Source organism: Phaethon aethereus (genome assembly GCF_964289735.1).
Source record: "Phaethon aethereus genome assembly, chromosome: 18".
Classification (NCBI taxonomy): Eukaryota; Metazoa; Chordata; class Aves; order Phaethontiformes; family Phaethontidae; genus Phaethon; species Phaethon aethereus.
Window position 1 is genome coordinate 11,453,488 of NC_138594.1, and position 17,299 is coordinate 11,470,786.

The 17,299-nt window shown below is 40.2% G+C and overlaps 1 protein-coding gene across 1 annotated transcript; it reads left to right on the forward strand.

Moving 5' to 3' along the window:
* Positions 1 to 1,483: 1,483 nt before the first annotated feature.
* Positions 1,484 to 15,970, forward strand: PRKAR1A (protein kinase cAMP-dependent type I regulatory subunit alpha). Its single transcript, XM_082008365.1, has 11 exons — positions 1,484 to 1,542; positions 2,428 to 2,606; positions 8,011 to 8,184; positions 8,804 to 8,895; positions 9,127 to 9,188; positions 9,721 to 9,767; positions 10,401 to 10,559; positions 11,227 to 11,287; positions 11,570 to 11,691; positions 12,298 to 12,379; positions 14,756 to 15,970. Exons 2-11 carry the CDS (start codon positions 2,430 to 2,432, stop codon positions 14,926 to 14,928), a joined length of 1,149 nt encoding a protein of 382 aa, XP_081864491.1. The 5' UTR covers positions 1,484 to 1,542; positions 2,428 to 2,429; the 3' UTR covers positions 14,929 to 15,970.
* Positions 15,971 to 17,299: the final 1,329 nt, after the last annotated feature.

The window sequence follows — 17,299 nt, forward strand, 5'->3', positions numbered from 1 at the left end:
AAGGCGGGAGGCAGCGCGGCCTTTCTCCAGGCGCCCCGCGGCGGCCTCCGCTACCGGAGCCGGCGGGTTCCCCCCGCCCGAGGAGCGAACCCGCCCCGAGCCGCTGGGCCCGGCCCGCCGCGGGTGCCGGCTCCCCTCAGCGCCCGGCCCCTCTCTCCGCGCCAGCCTTAAAGGCGCAGGCGGCGCTCAGCGAGGCACGCCCGCTTTCCCAGGCTGCGATCGCCCCCTTGGAGCAGCGACGCTCTGCGCTGCCCCTTTAAGGTTACCGCGGCGACGGGTCTGGGTGAGAGCGAGGCGCATTGACGTCACGGCGGGCGGTGATTGGCCGGGCCGGTTGGTTTCCGGTGGGAGCCGCCACCGCTTCTGCTGCTGCCGCTGCTGTAGCCGAGGCCGCGGCCGGGCCGGGACGGGCGGGGGGCGGTGAGGGCCCGGCGGAGCCGCCCGCGCCAGGTGAGCGCCCGGCGCGGCCCGGCGGGGCAGCCCCTGAGGAGGGCGGTGGTAGGGCGGGAAGGCGAGGCCAGGAGGGAAGGGCGCGGGGCGGGAGGCCTGCGGCCTTGGGGGCGGGGGCCGGCCCCGCTGAGGGGAGCGGCCCGGTGTCGGAGCCGGCAGCTCCTGGGCCTGCTGAGGGGCGTAGCGTCCCCTTTTCTGCCGTAGCTGGAGGCCCCGTGTCTGAGGGGGGAGAGAGGCCGCGCTGCGGGCATCTGTGTCGTGTGTGTCTCCCCCGGGAACTCCATTCTCGCCATGGGGCTGCTCGCAGCTCACCGGAGCCGCCACCGCCCCGGCCCCGTGGTGAGGGGCGGGCTTGGCTGGGCAGGGCAGCCCCGAGGCGGGCAGGCCGGGCCCGGGCGGTTCGCGACAGTCTGAGCGCAGCCGTGCGTTAGGGCCTCGGGAAAACTTCGGGCTTGCGTGATGCAGAAAAAATACTGTGTAAAAATGCTGGAGCCTTCGTGATTTCTTTGGGATTTTGTGCGCTGGTCTTGCTGTTCTCATGAGCAACCGTGACCCGTCTCTGCTGTCTATCAGCAGCGCGGTGCTTTTTCCATAGATTGTAATTTGTAGGCTGTCATGGAGCCACCGACTTTCTCTGGGGCTGTTAATTAAGGACTGACCTTCACTGGGCGAGTTGTCAAAACAAAAGAAGTAACTGGAGAACTTTAAGGCACTTTTGCAGTCCATGTGAAGTCCATACTTGGTGTTTATGCAACACATAATACATCTGTCTGTGCATACTTAGGCAGGGATTAACTGTGACAAGAATGAAACCTGTTTGAAGTGCTAGCAATTCCGTATTAACTCTAGTCGTCCTGTAATCTCCAGTAGCATAATTCAAAGGGGCACAGTGTTATATTGCCTATGTGTCTCAGTCTCCTGCCTCAGTAGGGTAAAATGCATAATATGACTGCACCGCTTGGCTTTTCAGTGACTTCTCATATCTCAGAATTATTTTGTCTGAATCTGTTTTTTTCCCCTTTCAAAAGCTGATCCTGGGATCAACATATCTTGCTGTGCATTCATAAGCTGTTGCCACTGTCCCTGCGCCAGGTAACTTTATATTTCATTAAAAATGCCCTGAGAAATTTTTTCCTATTTCTTTAGCTGTCTCAGTGTTAATTGCTTTGTGGAAAAATAAAAAAAGACATGAAATGTTTGTGTATGTAGATATGTAAAAATATATTTTAACATGGTTCTATAACCTGAAAGGGAGGAAAAACCTGCTTTAGAACATTTTTGAAAGTGTTACAACTGGCACTGTAATTTTAAAGTTTTCTGAAAACCTGGTGTCGTAACAGAGATGTTTAACAATGTACTCTTATTTACAGTTGAAGAAATATTTTTGGGATTACAGCGTATCCACAGAGGTAGTTACAAAGTATGGACCAGTTTAAACTAGAGAGTAGTTTTTTAGGAGTAACACCCCTAATTCCATAACTTCTGTTAGTGGATTCTGCCTCAGCATTTGGTGAACTGGCTTTGGCTTCAACCTTAATGTGTTTCACTTCCTAGTACTTTTCATACTTGCCTCTTGGATTCCCAGCTTCCACCCACCTATCTCCTGGTCATCATCCACATGACCCCATACAGCTTTGTGAAGTGAGCCTCCAATCCTATGAAATACTAGGTTTAATTGGCAGAAAGTTTAGGTGGAAGCTTCCCTGACTTTGAGTGCTCACAGGACTTGAGTTGTTGAAGCTTTTCCAGCTCAAGCAAATGCTTTTCCTTTGGTGCCTGTGGCTACAGAGCACCTAGATTGTTTATTTCTTTCCAGGTGCTAAATAAGTTCATAGCATTTTCTTTCACAGTTTGGCTTAATTACCATTCTTCCAGACAAAAGGTAGTTTTTGTATCAGTTTTTTAGTATCAGTAAGATGATAATGCAGCATCTTTGTTTTCACTAGTTATTTAGCCCTCTCTTTCTCTTACCTTCAGCAATGGCAGCTTCTAGCAGCAGCAGCAGTGAGGAGGAGCGTAGTCTTCGGGAATGTGAACTTTACGTCCAAAAACACAACATCCAGCAACTGCTGAAGGATTGCATTGTACAGTTATGCACAGTGAGACCTGAAAGACCCATGGGATTCCTCAGAGAATACTTTGAAAGATTGGAGAAGGTAAAACTACATAGAAGGAGGGGAGGAGAGTGGAACAGTCTACGTTTATGTTGTCTCTTTGTGATTTAAAGGCTGAGCTTCAGATTTGATCAGTGTTTGTATTGGCCATTTGAAACTGGAACTGATGCTTTTGGAAAAAAAAAAATCCTGTTTTCCAGTAGTTTATGCCAGTTCATCATGGTGTAAAAGTGCCTCTGTTATAACAAAGCAGGTAGGGCAGAAGATAAGATGACAAGGAGATACCCAGCTGGGATGCAGATGTAATCCCCATCTAATGCTTACTCACAGACACTAATAGATAGCGTACACGGTCGTGTCTGTCGTGAGATGACAACCGTGGCATTTGACCTTGGTTACGCACTGGCTATAGGCTCTTGGTTTCTTATATTGAGGCAAATGGTTTACAATAATTCAGGTACAGCACAGGAGTAGCAGGGCAGTTGTAGCTCTCCAGGGCTAGCTGAAGTCAAATGGAAGTATTTGCATTCCAGATCTGTAGGAGAACCAGCCTGGTTCTGCCTTCTCTTTGGAGTTTAGTGTTGGTGTTTTGCTTTGTTGTTCCTCTTGTGTTTGTCCTCAAGGTCTCTTGGGTGGTGGTGGTGGTGTTGGGAGCATTCTGGGATCTTGGGAATGGGAAGCATTTTGTCATCTCGGTGCATATTTGAAATGGTGACTTAACATTCTTTTGAACTGTTCATTTTATATATTGATATCTAAGCAGATAAGAATAAAACTGCTATGAAAATGGGAGGTTTTAAAGACTGATGCAGAGGAAAGGTTAGATACGACTCTTCAGAATACACAACTAGGAAATAATGTAGCGGTGACCCCATCCAGCAGTCATTTGCAGGTACTGCTTTCAGTACTTGTATATGGAAGTTACATCTTCTTTTTTTTCAAATGCTATCTAGTTACTAATTGCTGATGTAAAGACGAAAGAAATGAACACTAGAGATCATAAATATGTATAGTGGAAATTTGTCTTTTAATGGAAGTATTCAAGGTAGATAAGTAGAAAATGACCAAATGGTGCAAACTAACCTCCTGTAACTCACAATGTATTTGAGGAACATTTTGTTTGTTAAATGAACAAGAACTCTATAATATATCTGACTGACTTTTTTATGTGGTTGCATCTTGAGTACATTCTCTTTCAGAGAGAATACCAGCAGCTAACCAGGTAGCAATCAGGTTATTAAAAATCCATTGTCCCTCCCTGTTACTGTGCCTCCTTCCCCACCTTGCATTCTCAAGTTTCTAAGTACTGATAGATTGATATTTTTTTAAAACATCGCTACAAGTGTTGGTATACAAAACTTTACAAAGTAAACTGCATTACTGCACTTAGAATGAATTGGAAACCAATCCATACATAGGGATATAAAATAAGAATATTTGTGTGCTTTTGTGAGTGGACTATGGTCAATGTGTAGGACTTAAGATTAAAGGAAACTTAATTTGTTTTTAGCAAGACAACAAGTCTAGCTCTGAACTTGATCACATGTATTCTTGAGTTGAACAACTCTTGATGATTTTATGCTGGTGCAAGTAGGCTGTCTATGCACTCTGTCAGCCTACAAGGAAGCTGAAAATAAAACTGGTTAGGTAATCTTTTTTTCCCCCTTAAATTACTCTTACAGTTTTGGTCAGGATCTTTTAGTATGAGTTGTGTTGGCAGGGGTTATACATGCCCACTAGTGCAGCTATAGCTAAAAGCGAAACGGTAGCTTTTTTCTTGCCTCCTTGAATTTAAAAATTGTTACAGCTTTCCTTAAGTGATTTCACCATCCAGTCTAATGGAGTGGTCTTGGTTTAACCAGGTAACACGGTACCTTAATAGCTATCAAGTGACAGAACAGCGAACATTGTGTGCTACGTTGGCAAACTCTGACATCCGTGTCTGGAAAGCAGAAATGCAAAGTACTATTATTAACCAGCTCTAACCCAGTACTTAGCTCTGGTAGAAGAAAATGTTTGAAATGGAATCTGTTTCACCTTACTGAAGTAATGTCTGTTATGTCTGTATTAACGCAGGGCAACTTTTCAATATACTTTCTAAATCTGTTCATCTGTTAGACTGGGTAAAATTGAGGTTGAGAGAGAGTATTTTTTTTTAAAGACTGAATTTTAAAGGAACACCACTTAAAACTGAAGCGAGGTTGCTATTTTCTCTCTAGTTATCTTGACAAGTCATCTCTTCCACAGCATGCACACACAGAGCTGATTCACTGCCATGTTATTAAAATACATTGAAGACATTTAAACACAGTTTTGAATTTATGTTCAGAAACACGAAAATTACTGCCTTTGATTGTTATAGCTAATATAGGAATTCAGATGTCCTCTTCTGAGTTACAAAAGCTATTACATGAATCTAATTACTACACATTGATTGTAGAAATGTTTTTATTTTATCTGTTTGTGGTATAGTAAGGCCTCTGTTCTCTTTGCTGTGCAAACATGTCTTTTTAGTTAGTAACTAGTAATTAGTAACACCAATGGATAGTGAAAGCTCATAGCTATCCAGTGCTGTGCTTGGCTATGTAATGTAGTTTGAGCTATGGAAATGTAATGTAGAGATCATTATCACAGCCTGCCAGATGAATCTTGGATATTGGACATGGCTGTCACTGGAATAAAATGCATGTTTGAAATATTGTGTGTAATGCAGTTATGTGCATATTAGGCTTCATAGAAAACTAGAAGTATGAAGTGCAGTTGACATCTAGTCAAGGGTACCTGTTGCCTACCACCTGCCCTGCCTCCACAGATGCATGCCTGAATATTTTCCTATTTCCCAAGTGTTTCTTTTGCAAAACACGGTAGTTAAGAAGGATGTACTCTGCAGTTGTGAGTGAGCAGTTGTGGCAGAGCTTTTAACACTGCTTTTTTAGGTTGAGTGTTTTTTTTAAATATGTGGAGAGCCGATATAAATTAAATATAAATTAACCAGAGACAGTTGAGACTGTTCCTGGTGTAATGACAATTACCAGATGCCAGACTATACAGTGTAAAACATAATTCTGAAATTGTGACATCGTCTTCAGTAGCTGATAGACTTATCACTTTAATGTTTCTTCCTGTAATAATTTAAATGGAATTAATAACTATTTCTTACTTGTCAGGAAAAATAAAATTTCAATTGGTGATCACTGACACTGAAAACTCCCTGAACTGCTCCATCAGCTGGAAGACCAGGATCAACACTGGGATGTAATAAATAGGCTAACTTTACTAGTAAACCTTTTTAAAATCCAGGTATTGGTTATACTGATGTACACAGAGCAAAATGAATGCCTTTGTCTTTTATGTGTTTAATCTGAGGAGCTTCTACACCTGAACAAATACATTTTCTTACTTATAAACACTGGTTAGATTCTAAGGTAACTCTGAATAACAACTGCTACTCTTTCTTCAGGGCCTAGTGTAATTTATCACTGATCTGGTGGTGTAATAAACGTGGTTTAGTATCAGAAATGAAGAAAGATGAATACATGAAAAGCTACTGCTATGAAAACAGTGAGATTTGTACATGTCACTGACTCCATGGCAGCGTTGTCTTGCGATGTGTAATGTGAATAGATGGAGATTTGTCTCATTCGGGGTAATCTTCCTCTCGCTGAGTGTGTATATAGACTGTTTAGAACAGCTGCTATATTTTAAGTTAGTGTCTTAATCTTACCCACCTGTAACTTGTTTCGGTGTCCATGCCCTACCTTAATGTACTTCTTTTTACTATTGTAATGTTAAATCTCAGAAGTTTTATAGCTAAAGCAGAAATTACCAGTTGTACTTTTCCTATTAGTGCAGCTTCCTTGTTCCTTGAGTGGGCCATTACCTTGGTGAGTCTCTTGTTGAACAGTGTTTTGATATGCAGGTCCCTAGCTAAATGCTGCTGAAGTGCTTCTGCCACTGAAAGTTACAGGATCTCAGTATTTTATGTTATGTGATACTGGAAAAAACACAGCAGCTGGTGTTCACTTATTTAAAATGCATCAAGGTTTTTTTTTTATGGGTTAAGTATTCTGTATATGAATGAACAGTATGTTTCTGTGGTTGGTGGTTTTGCCCACTTTGTAGATAGGCAGTTTAAACCGAACGCTTACTACTGCTCGAGCTATTTTTAACATCATCTCAGTTGAGACTTGTTTCTCTAAAATCAGAAGGTAGAAACAAGGTTTTAAATATGTTTTACCCCCATCGTTTTGAAATGTAGCACTATTTTATCCATGGGCAAAAGGCAGGAAGTGAAATGCAATTTGATGGATCAGTGCTTGCTCTTTGGCTACCTGAGAGGTGTAAAATGTAAACTCACTGTAATGGTTATCTGATGTCTCTTTCCTCAAAGTGGTTATACATAGCCTCTGTGCACCTCCGGAGTGGAGTGTGGCAGCCAAGCAGCAAGCTGCCCAGCTGGGCAGGGGACGGCTTGATCAAGGACACTGAGACAAACCCAGCTTTTAGAAGTGCCAGGAGCTCGCGGGGAACAGATGACTCCTTGTTCTTTTAAGGAATGTCAGAAAACCCTGTTTCCTTAAGTTTCCTTGACACTGTGAGAAAGTCATCTGAGCTGTTATGATGCAAGTACTTTGTTTCCAAGGTTGGCTTTTTTGTTTTGTTTTTAATCTGGTTTTGGTTGATTAAGGTGAATCTTCTGGTACATAGAAGAATGAAATTTCTGTGTGTCAAATTAGTTAGACTTCATTTTATTGTAAGTACTCTAGCCTTCTACACTATTGCTACAACACAGCACAACAGGTAACTGAGGGAAGTAAGGAAAATGTGTAACGTTGTGCAAAGTTGACAAATCTGTGGTTTGTGTAAATAAACCTACTGCTTGGCCTCTAGCATCCTTCCTGCAGCTCTTTTGTAAGCAGTGTTCATATTTCTTTCTCCTAAAATAACTGTTGGTTGTTGAGTATCGAGTTGGTCCATGACTTGACCTTGTTTCACAAGCTTCTCATGTAACATGGATTTCTGAGGAATTGCTCTTCTGTCTTTCAAATCAAAAAAGGCTTAACACCTCACAGCTGAGGGAAAGAACTGCTGGGTTTACAGTTGGGAAAATGTCTTTAGCATTTGCAGAATTTCTTCATCGCTTGTTGAATACACTAGCGGAAAGTAGAATCAACTTGTTTATACTTCTTAACTTATTATACTATTAGTGTAACTTATTAAAATAAACACCATTGTGATATGAATGTTATGAATGAAAGGCATATCTACCATCTATTTTGAAAGGTATTTGATCTTGGTTGCTCTAGTCTCCTGTTTGCCTTAATGTGGGAGTAATAGTACACAGGAAGCTCCCTTGCATTGGCAGACTAAATTGGAATATATTATGTAATGGCTTTTTTGTCTTACTGGATTATGTGACACAAACATGTCTTCCTTCCTGTTATAGGAGGAAACAAAACAGTTGTTGAATCAACAGAAGTCTGGTTCACGCTCAGACTCACGGGAGGATGAAATCTCTCCTCCTCCTCCTATGAACCCTGTGGTTAAGGGTCGAAGAAGGCGTGGGGCCATCAGTGCAGAAGTCTATACAGAAGAGGATGCTGCATCTTATGTTAGAAAGGTGCTCTAACTTTTAAATGTTGCTAAAAATTGCATCTACAATCCAAGAATTTATCTAAAACCACCTTCTATCCAGTGTATTAAATAACACAGCTCCTGTAGCCTGTTAAGTCTTGTGATAACTGTAAAAAGCAGACCTGTGTGTATAGGTGTTTAATTGGAGGTTAGAATAAACTGTCATGCCGTTAAACCGTTTATGCATAACATAGACCTGTTTCCTTTGAAGTAATATATATTTATATATCATATATATAAACAAAGTGCTTCCAGTTATTCGACAGCTGCAACAACATTACATTTAGCCTAATGGCAGAGCAGACTTGCTGCTATTCATAGGAAAACACAGGTGGAACAGATACTTGTACTCTTGCAAAAAACCCTACAAACTTAGCATGGGATGGTGCTTTTACAGTTGCAGAAAATAATACAATATTTTATTTACCTTTTGCATAAACTGGCTGTAAACATTCACTATATTTGGGGTTAGATCTATAGCACTTGAAAGAAACTGGAAAAACTCAGACAGCGTTTTGTAGCAATTGAATGATTTATTTACCCAGTGGAATGCAGAAATTTTTCTTCAAAAAATTAATCAGTTACTTTTTCTGATTATGTCCTAGGTTATTCCAAAAGATTATAAGACTATGGCTGCTTTGGCAAAAGCTATTGAGAAGAATGTGCTGTTTGCCCATCTTGATGATAATGAAAGAAGGTAGGAATAAACCTTCGTAGTCTTAAAGAAAGGTTCTTACAGTGCAGGTTTCAGAAGAGCTAAATGTGTCATAACATACAAAGCTGCGCAGCCTCTTTACAACAGTCAATGTAACCATACAGAGGTTGGAGGTAGAGATCATAGAATCATTAAGGTTGGAAAGATGTATGAACGTGTGCATGCATGGCAGTTGTACTGGCATTTGTCTAATTTTGGTATCCTTTTCTTCAGTGACATCTTTGATGCAATGTTCCCCGTCACTTACATTGCAGGAGAGACTGTCATACAGCAAGGCAAGTGACAATTTTTACATTGATGAATAAGCTGGAGATGGTGAGCAGAGTCTGGCCTAGTGCTCTCGTTAGTTTTTTGTTTTTGTTTTTTTTTTAAATAAAAACATTGTCTGGATGCAGTGACCCTTTCTTGTTATGTTGCCTGAAGCAAAGCTCATGCTAAAGTGAGGGCTGGAGCAATTGTAGGAAGATGTGGTTTTGTTGCATGTGTTATCTGTTGGAAAGATTGTCATGCGATGGCTCTGTAGAACACGTTATGTCAGTTTATGGATCCAGTACACCTTTCCAGTAATCCTGGAAATACTGTGGATCTCCTGCATGCTAGTAGATGTCCTCTTTCACAGGACTGAGAAGAGTGTGAAATCAGCAAAATGTGAAATTTCACCCTGCAAGCTGTGCAAAAATTTGTCTCTGTCAACCTTATTTGATTCTAAACATCAAAGTTGCCAGAGGTGCTGGTTCTGTGAAATGTCAATGTTTACATAGCTTTACTCTCTTTTTAGTGTGTATTCAATTTTTTTTTCTTCTTTAGGTGATGAAGGTGATAACTTCTATGTTGTTGATCAAGGAGAAATGGATGTAAGCATTATTGGTAGTTTATTAACAATCTGTTCATTCCTAGCAGAAAAATAGCCTGATATTTTTAGGCCTCTTCTACAGGTCCTTCCTTTAGCAGCTTTTCTCGCAGTAAGTTTTCACTTGTAGAAGCTTATTTGCTTTGGAGTTTCTTTGCTCCTTAAGGCCTCAGTCTGGCTGCACAGACTATGAGTTGTGTTGAGTTTCAAAATGAATGATTCTGATACCGACACAATAATAATGCTTTACAAGTGCAAGGGTGGAGTCTAGCTGAGGTGTGGGACAGGCTTTAAAAATGGCCAGGCTTTTTATTTTCCAGTCCAACAACCCATAGCTTTTTCTGACCGAGACTTTGTTGAGATTTTATTTTGTGTCAAAGGGTCTCAGGAGTCTACATGTGTAGTCTCTGTGTGTGTGGTGTAGAAGAGAGTCCCTTTGTCGATGAAGGTAAAAATTGTGGCTAGGACTGGGTTGGCTGTGAAGTATTGATGAAATCCTGAAATGGTCAACTCTGTACAGACATGAGAATTTCCCTTTACTATAAAGGAAATATAGGATAGTAGGAGCTTCGTGTTGGCTCTGACCAGCTCGCAGGACACTGTGGGCCTTGGCTTACCCCCATGCCCTGCCTTTCAGGTTTATGTGAACAGCGAGTGGGCAACCAGTGTTGGTGAGGGTGGAAGCTTTGGAGAACTTGCCCTTATATATGGAACTCCTCGCGCTGCGACTGTCAAAGCGAAGACAAATGTGAAGTTGTGGGGCATTGACAGAGATAGCTATAGAAGGATCCTGATGGCAAGTATTTTTCTAGTTGATGTGTGGCCTATGCCATTGACTCAAGTAGCTGTGTGCATATCCTGGAATTATGCTTTTGGTTTTACTATTCACTCAACTTATACTGGTCATCTGACCACCTGTCTGTGCCTGTCCTTTACTGGAGTTATTTATTCAAAGTCCTGCCCTTTTGTAATCAGAAAGCTGATCGCTTAGCATATGTCTATCGGGCATGGGGCAAGGGAGAATTTTGCATTAGTGAACAAAACAATACTGATGCAGTATTAAATTGGCCTAAGAATGTAATACCTACTTGTTAATTTTCCAGGTGTTTTGATTCTGCTCTGTATTTAGCTTGCTATTTGTAAGTAATGTGTGTGAACAGCTATTGTAACTAACTTGAGCAGGTGTTGTGAATTTTGGTAAGGTTATACAGTTAAAAATGCATTTAAGAAACATTAAGGCCGCAGTAAATGCGAAGTACTTTATAAAGGTTGCTCAACTCTGAAATATCACTGAAATAATTACACTTGAAAACACTTAATCGTGTGGGTTTGGGTCTGTGAGACAGGATGCGGTATGTCTGGTTAAGTTTATTTTTGTCTTGTTTTATATGAAGCCTTGTGTAAAACATGAAGTAGAAAGGAAACTTACTTTGTGTGGTTTTGTTTGTTTGTTTGTTTTGTAGGGGAGTACTTTGAGAAAGAGAAAGATGTATGAGGAATTCCTTAGTAAAGTATCAATATTGGGTGAGTGAGAAGATTTTTATTCTGAAGTGGAATAAATTGTGGTATTTTAATAAAGCTGTTACCCAGCATTATTATGATTATAGGCTATTGTGGTAATCCGTTAAAACCGACTGCAAAGCCTGTACTGCTTTTCTTCATCATTCCAAAATAATTCTAATTCAGATCTCGATATCTGATGCACAAATGTAGCCAGAAATAGGTTGACCTCTGTATAGGGACAGAGCAAAAAGTATAATTCGTGCCTTGAAAAGATACTCTGTTAATGATCTATTAACTGTATAGAATCTCTGGACAAGTGGGAGCGTCTCACTGTAGCTGACGCATTGGAACCGGTACAGTTTGAGGATGGGCAAAAGATCGTGGTCCAGGGAGAGCCAGGAGATGAGTTCTTCATCATCTTGGAGGTAAGTAAGGTCAAAGTTAAAAGCTCAGAACTTTACTTTTTTTTGTTTTTAACATGGCTTATTCTGCCCTTAAATAGACATGTGGAGAGAAACGAAATGTAAGAATGTACTTGTAGAGAATATGTACTTGTAAAGAAATATAATCTTGCTGGACATGTAGAAGCTTATATTTAGTTTTGCTATTTTTACAAATGGTACTTCCAGGAAAAAAGTAACAAGTTTCTGGCTGAAACCAGTTTATCTCTTTCAGAAGAGACCTGTTCTAGATAGCTAGTAATGTCTTGCTAGTGATACCATTGTCTTCTGTCTGTTTTGTTGGGTTTTTTTGTTTTTTAACCAGTCATACTCTAATATGCATAGTGTTATGAGGAAAAACATGAAGAAATCAGTGCTGTGGATACATAAGTACGCAAGACATTTTATGCTTAGAGAGGAGGGAGCTGTTTTTATAGAGCAGTCTGGTGAGCTATGCAAGGACTGTGAAGTGGTTTTTAAAGACTGAGGCATCATAACAGTTCTTTCTGCAAAGCAGTTGATTACTTGTGGAATTAATGTTTCAAGTGATGCTGGAAATTCCAGTTGTTTAATTGCTGTGATTTATTAAAGGGCACAGCTGCAGTGTTACAGCGTCGATCAGAAAATGAAGAATTTGTTGAAGTGGGCAGACTGGCACCTTCTGATTATTTTGGTGAGTTACATAGGGACAACTGTGATTACTTACACCACTGTCACTATTTTACCTGTGTTGCGTTGATGACTGCTGTGGATGATAGTGATGGGATGGATTTGCTTAATTACTGTTTTGGCTAACTCTAGTGGTTTCATTCGATGTCAGGTGAGTATCAGAGTCACTTGGCATTCAGGTGTGCATGCATATCACAGAAATATGATATTCTGGAGTACTTTAATTTAGAAGGTGGTGATCTGGTATGACCTCCCTACTCTTAGCAGAGCTAACTTTTTGAAATTGTGTCATGTTGCTCAGGGCTATGTCCAGTCGAGTCTTTTGTGTCTCCAGGGATGGAGATCCCACAACCTCTCTGGGCAGTTTCTTTCACTGTTTAACCAGACTTGTTGTGAAGAATTATTTTTTTTTGTTTATGCCTGACAAGAATTTCCTGTTCTGCAACTTGTTGCTTCTTTCTGCCTTTCACTGTGCAGAGCACAGTCTAGTTTTGTCTTTATAATTGCTCATTATGTGGCTGAAGATAGCAGTAGGATTCCCTTCTTAGCTGCCTTTTCTCCAGGTCAGACTAACCCAGCTCTTTCAGCATCTCTTTGTACATCCTGTGCTGCAGTCCCATAACCATCTGCGTGGTACTGCTGGACTTACTCTGCTTTGCCAGCATCTTGTACTGGGGCCCCCAAAACTGTGTGTTACTCTGGACGTAGCCTCCCAAGTGCACATCAGGGTCTTCTCTCCTTCTGTTGAAGGTGTTCTTACTCAGCTAAAAGTTATGTGGTATCTAAGTTGCTTTGGCTTGAAAAAGCTTGCATGTGCTGGCAAAGAAAAAGGCTAAGATCATATTATAAATACTTACTTATGAAGACTTTGAAATAGTCTTGACATGAAACTAATCACTTGTCTAGTGCATGTTGATTTATTTTGGATCACAGATAAGGACTGGATGTGTATGCTCACAGAGCGTTCTTGGAGTATAATGTAATAGTATATAACGAGATATTCCTGACCACCTTAGCTTGAGTTCAGAAGAGAAGTTGCTTGCAGTTCTAAAGCAAAGCGAGCAACGTGTTCAGAACCTACTGTTTAATGTTTAAATACTTCCCTCTCTCAACAAAAAAAGTAACTTTTTTCTCATGTTTAAGGTAGGCCCTCTCTCTGTGTTACTCTTTCTAAGCATTCCTCTTGCTAAAGCCTTCTGGTTGTTCAGTTTTTCAGCTTTATAGATGATGTAATCAACAAATACTCTGCTGCAAGGCCTAAAGTGGGATGTTCTCAAGAGTCCACTAATAGTACTGGATCTGACCAAAGTTCTGCTTAGCTCAGTATCTAGTACTAGATTTTTGTTCTCGGTATGTCGTTTCAGTCTCTTCTAATATTTCTCCTGATGTGTACTCTTGAGTTTCCCACTCTTAACTGAAATGTTATCTCTGCCATTGTGTTCAGGTGCTGCAGATCTGTACCCCAGGGATTTAACTCTCCCTTAGAACCTACTTATTCTTTTGCAGGCTGGTGTTTTGGAAGCTAGTTAGTTCAAGAGTTTTAATTGGGCACAGAGGAAAAGTTTTTCTCATTTCTCTGGAACATCCCTTCTGATAATGCAGGCAAATTTATTCTCTGAGGAGCACAGAGTTCTTTTCTCAGTCCTGAACATGGAGATAACCAGCCCAACTGCTTAAAAACAAACCAACCCAAAAGTTGATGCTGTGGTTTCTTTCATGCTTGTTGCTAGGAATGTTAAGCGTAGCTGTGGTCACCAATGGAAGCAAGGGCTTGTTGAAAACTTCATTTCCAAATATGTTGTTCAGCAGTTGTAACAGGTGCTTGAAACAAAGCTTTTGGTATCTTTGTGCATAACTTATGAAATGGGAATCCAATGGGACTTCAAGATACTCATCTTCCACAGGATCAAGGAAAATCCTTGACTCTGGTTAGCTGTGGGTCAAAGGCTTCTGTCTTGTTCATTAATGTTTTTTTACTTCAATACCATGGTCTTGTCCTGAGTTTCCTAGAAATACCAGAATTGAACAGAAGCATACCTTATGTATTGGAAAAATAACTACTTGTTGACTAGGAAAGGTACGTAGTTAATTGAAACATGACCTGTTCTCAGATAAAACCAATGTTGAAAAATCTTTAGGCCTTCTTCAGAGAGACTTGAATGTGGACAGACTTTTTTAATAAAAAAATTATCAAGTAGTATTTTTAAAATGCCTTCACAGTTGCTTCTACTGTAACTACATGGATACGTGTTCTGATCAGTGTTAAAACCTGAATTACCTTCTGTTCAATTCCTGCAGCAGTTTGAAATACAACAGGGTAATTTCTTCTGCTCTTTTGCACATTGATTTCTAACACTGCTCACTTTTCCTGTTGCCCTAGGTGAAATAGCTCTGTTGATGAACCGTCCCCGTGCTGCCACAGTTGTAGCTCGTGGCCTGTTGAAATGTGTAAAGCTTGATCGACCCCGATTTGAACGTGTCCTGGGTCCGTGCTCAGATATTCTCAAGCGAAACATCCAGCAGTACAACAGTTTTGTATCGCTGTCTGTCTGAAACCTTCCTCCCTATCCAAAACATGCTTCACGAATGCAGACTGCTTTATTACCCTTGTGCAGAGCCACATTGCCACTGGCATTTGCAGCTTCCTGTCTGTTTAAAAAAAGAAAAAAAAAATTGCTTATCATGGCACTATTTTTAACTTAGAGCATATTAGTTCTGTGCTCTCTGTCCCATTAAATTAATAGAAAAAGTTCTATGGAGACGTTTGCTCTTAACGGCTTCTCTCTGTGCAACAGTGTCCAACTCAGGCAAAAGCAGCCTTGCTTCAGCGAGGGAGAGACCTCCTGGCACCACACCAATTGCCATAGAGTAAGGAGGTGACAGTAGAGGGGGGGCGGGAATTTTTTGTAAAGGTGTTTCTCAAATTGTTTGACAGATTTTAAGGCTGTGGTCATAATCTGCTGTATTTCTTTTCAAATGAGAACTGCCCTTGTAATTGAGCTTCATGGGGCTTAGGGTTTTCTTTTTTTTAATTTTCTGGGTACTGTAATTCTGGGTTCAGTCGTGAGGCATCAGCTGCTAAGAAAGCCACAGTTGGAATCTAACAGTATAATTGTTCCTGTGTCTGCTGGTTTAAGATTGCTGAGTTATGTTTTTGTCAAGTGTAAATCAAAGCTTTCAAGGTTAATAGTTCTGGTGAACTACTGCAGTTGTTACTTAATTTGCTGACTTGCCGCAACTGACTTTTTTTCTTGTTCTGTCTTCAGTGATAGATATGCCATTTAAAACTTCCTGTTCAAAGTGGCAAGAACCAAATGTTACATTAAATGCCTAACTTTGGCCTCTAATACACAGATTGGTGTAAGAATGGTGCAGCTGTCCAGCTGTTCGTAGTGTTCAAGTACTTAGATTGGTGTAGACATTGGAAGCAAACATTTTATTTTCCCTGTGACTCTTGCTTGCTTTGTATTCCTCAGTTGACTTTTTAAAAAATGATCATCAGTTCAGGTGACCCTTTGTTACCAGGGAAAATAAGTGTTGAGTATTTATGGCCAGCATCAGTTGCAAGTGGCAAGATTGCTGGTCTCTAAAGATGCCATCATTCTTGGTAGAGAATGTGAGGCAGAAAAAGTGAATGTTTTAACTTTCCTGCAACACTCAATTATTTTAAGTTTTTAAATCAGTTAATTCATAAGTTTTAAAATGGTTAATTATTACGCTAGTTTAAATACAAAAGGTGCATTCTCTTTCCTTGCTTATGGAATTTACATGACACCTATTTCATACTTGCTCTTTTTTCCAAGTTCAATACGTTGCGGAGTCTTAAATGTATTTCAGTATTTATCAGCTTTGTGTTCCATTATTCTGTGCGCACCAATACTTCCCAAAAGTTTTTACTGAATTCCACGGTTCAATAATGGTAGGCAATTTTTAAGGTTTCCTTTAAACTGTAATTTATATAAAGTAGCGTAGGTTTATATTTGGGAGTGATAGCAAGCAGTTTTGCATTTGTTGTGCAACTACTTCTAATGATGGAGCCCTCGCTTTATTTCACTTGAGATGATAGGGATTCAAATTCAACAGACTTTCTCCCAGGCATGTAGATAATCAGGAAGGGTCTGCGAATTGATGCAAAATAATACTGAGGGTGTCAAACCTTTACAGAAGGTTTCAGAGTATTTGCAACCATGAAATCCAAATAATGGGATTTAAACCACAGGTTTGAGTTCTCTATTCAGAAGACCTTGAGTAGAGGATTTCTGCCAGAGTTGTTAAGAAGGAGTAAGCAAATGCTACCTTTTTAGGTTTGTTATTGGTTTGTTGGGGTTTTTTTTTTGAAAACTGTTTTCTTAAGTTGTGACTCTATACAGGTTTTTTCTTCATACACGTTCTTTGTGTTACTTAAGCACCAAAAACTGTGTAAACTAGTTAAAGCTCCACAAAAAAATGCACATTTTTTTTATATAAGGCTTTCTAATCAAGTTTCACTACTGCATCTTTTTAGCTTGCTGTTTACTCCCTTTTGTAGTTTTACCTACAAGATTTTAAGATAAATCAGCTAAGTCTGAGTTAAATATTAATCACAGTTATAGCTTTACCGTTGTGTGCAATTTAAATATGTTTGAAACCACAATTGGCATAGTTTTGCCTTAGCTAACATTCAGGGCTTTACAAGTTATTTTTTGCTAGTCCACCTTTAGCAAATTTATGAAGTCTATTGCCCTAGAAAGCTATAGTCAACCAGAGGACCATTTTTGTATTGTTACCTGACTATATAAGTCTGATTTACTGTATGTGCTAATATATTATATTCCTTTTGTTATAGATTGTCCTAATGGCAGGTAAAGCAATAAAATGATTTAAATTCTTAAATGCAATCAGTCTCTTTTTTTTTTTTCTTTCCCCATCCCTATATTGTGTTTTC

Coding starts and splice junctions, on each gene's coding strand:
- PRKAR1A (XM_082008365.1), top strand. CDS start 2,430: ATGGCAGCTTCTAGCAGCAGCAGCAGTGAGGAGGAGCGTAGTCTTCGG. Junction 11,692..12,297: donor AGTTCTTCATCATCTTGGAG/GTAAGTAAGGTC, acceptor GATTTATTAAAG/GGCACAGCTGCAGTGTTACA. Junction 12,380..14,755: donor GGCACCTTCTGATTATTTTG/GTGAGTTACATA, acceptor CTGTTGCCCTAG/GTGAAATAGCTCTGTTGATG.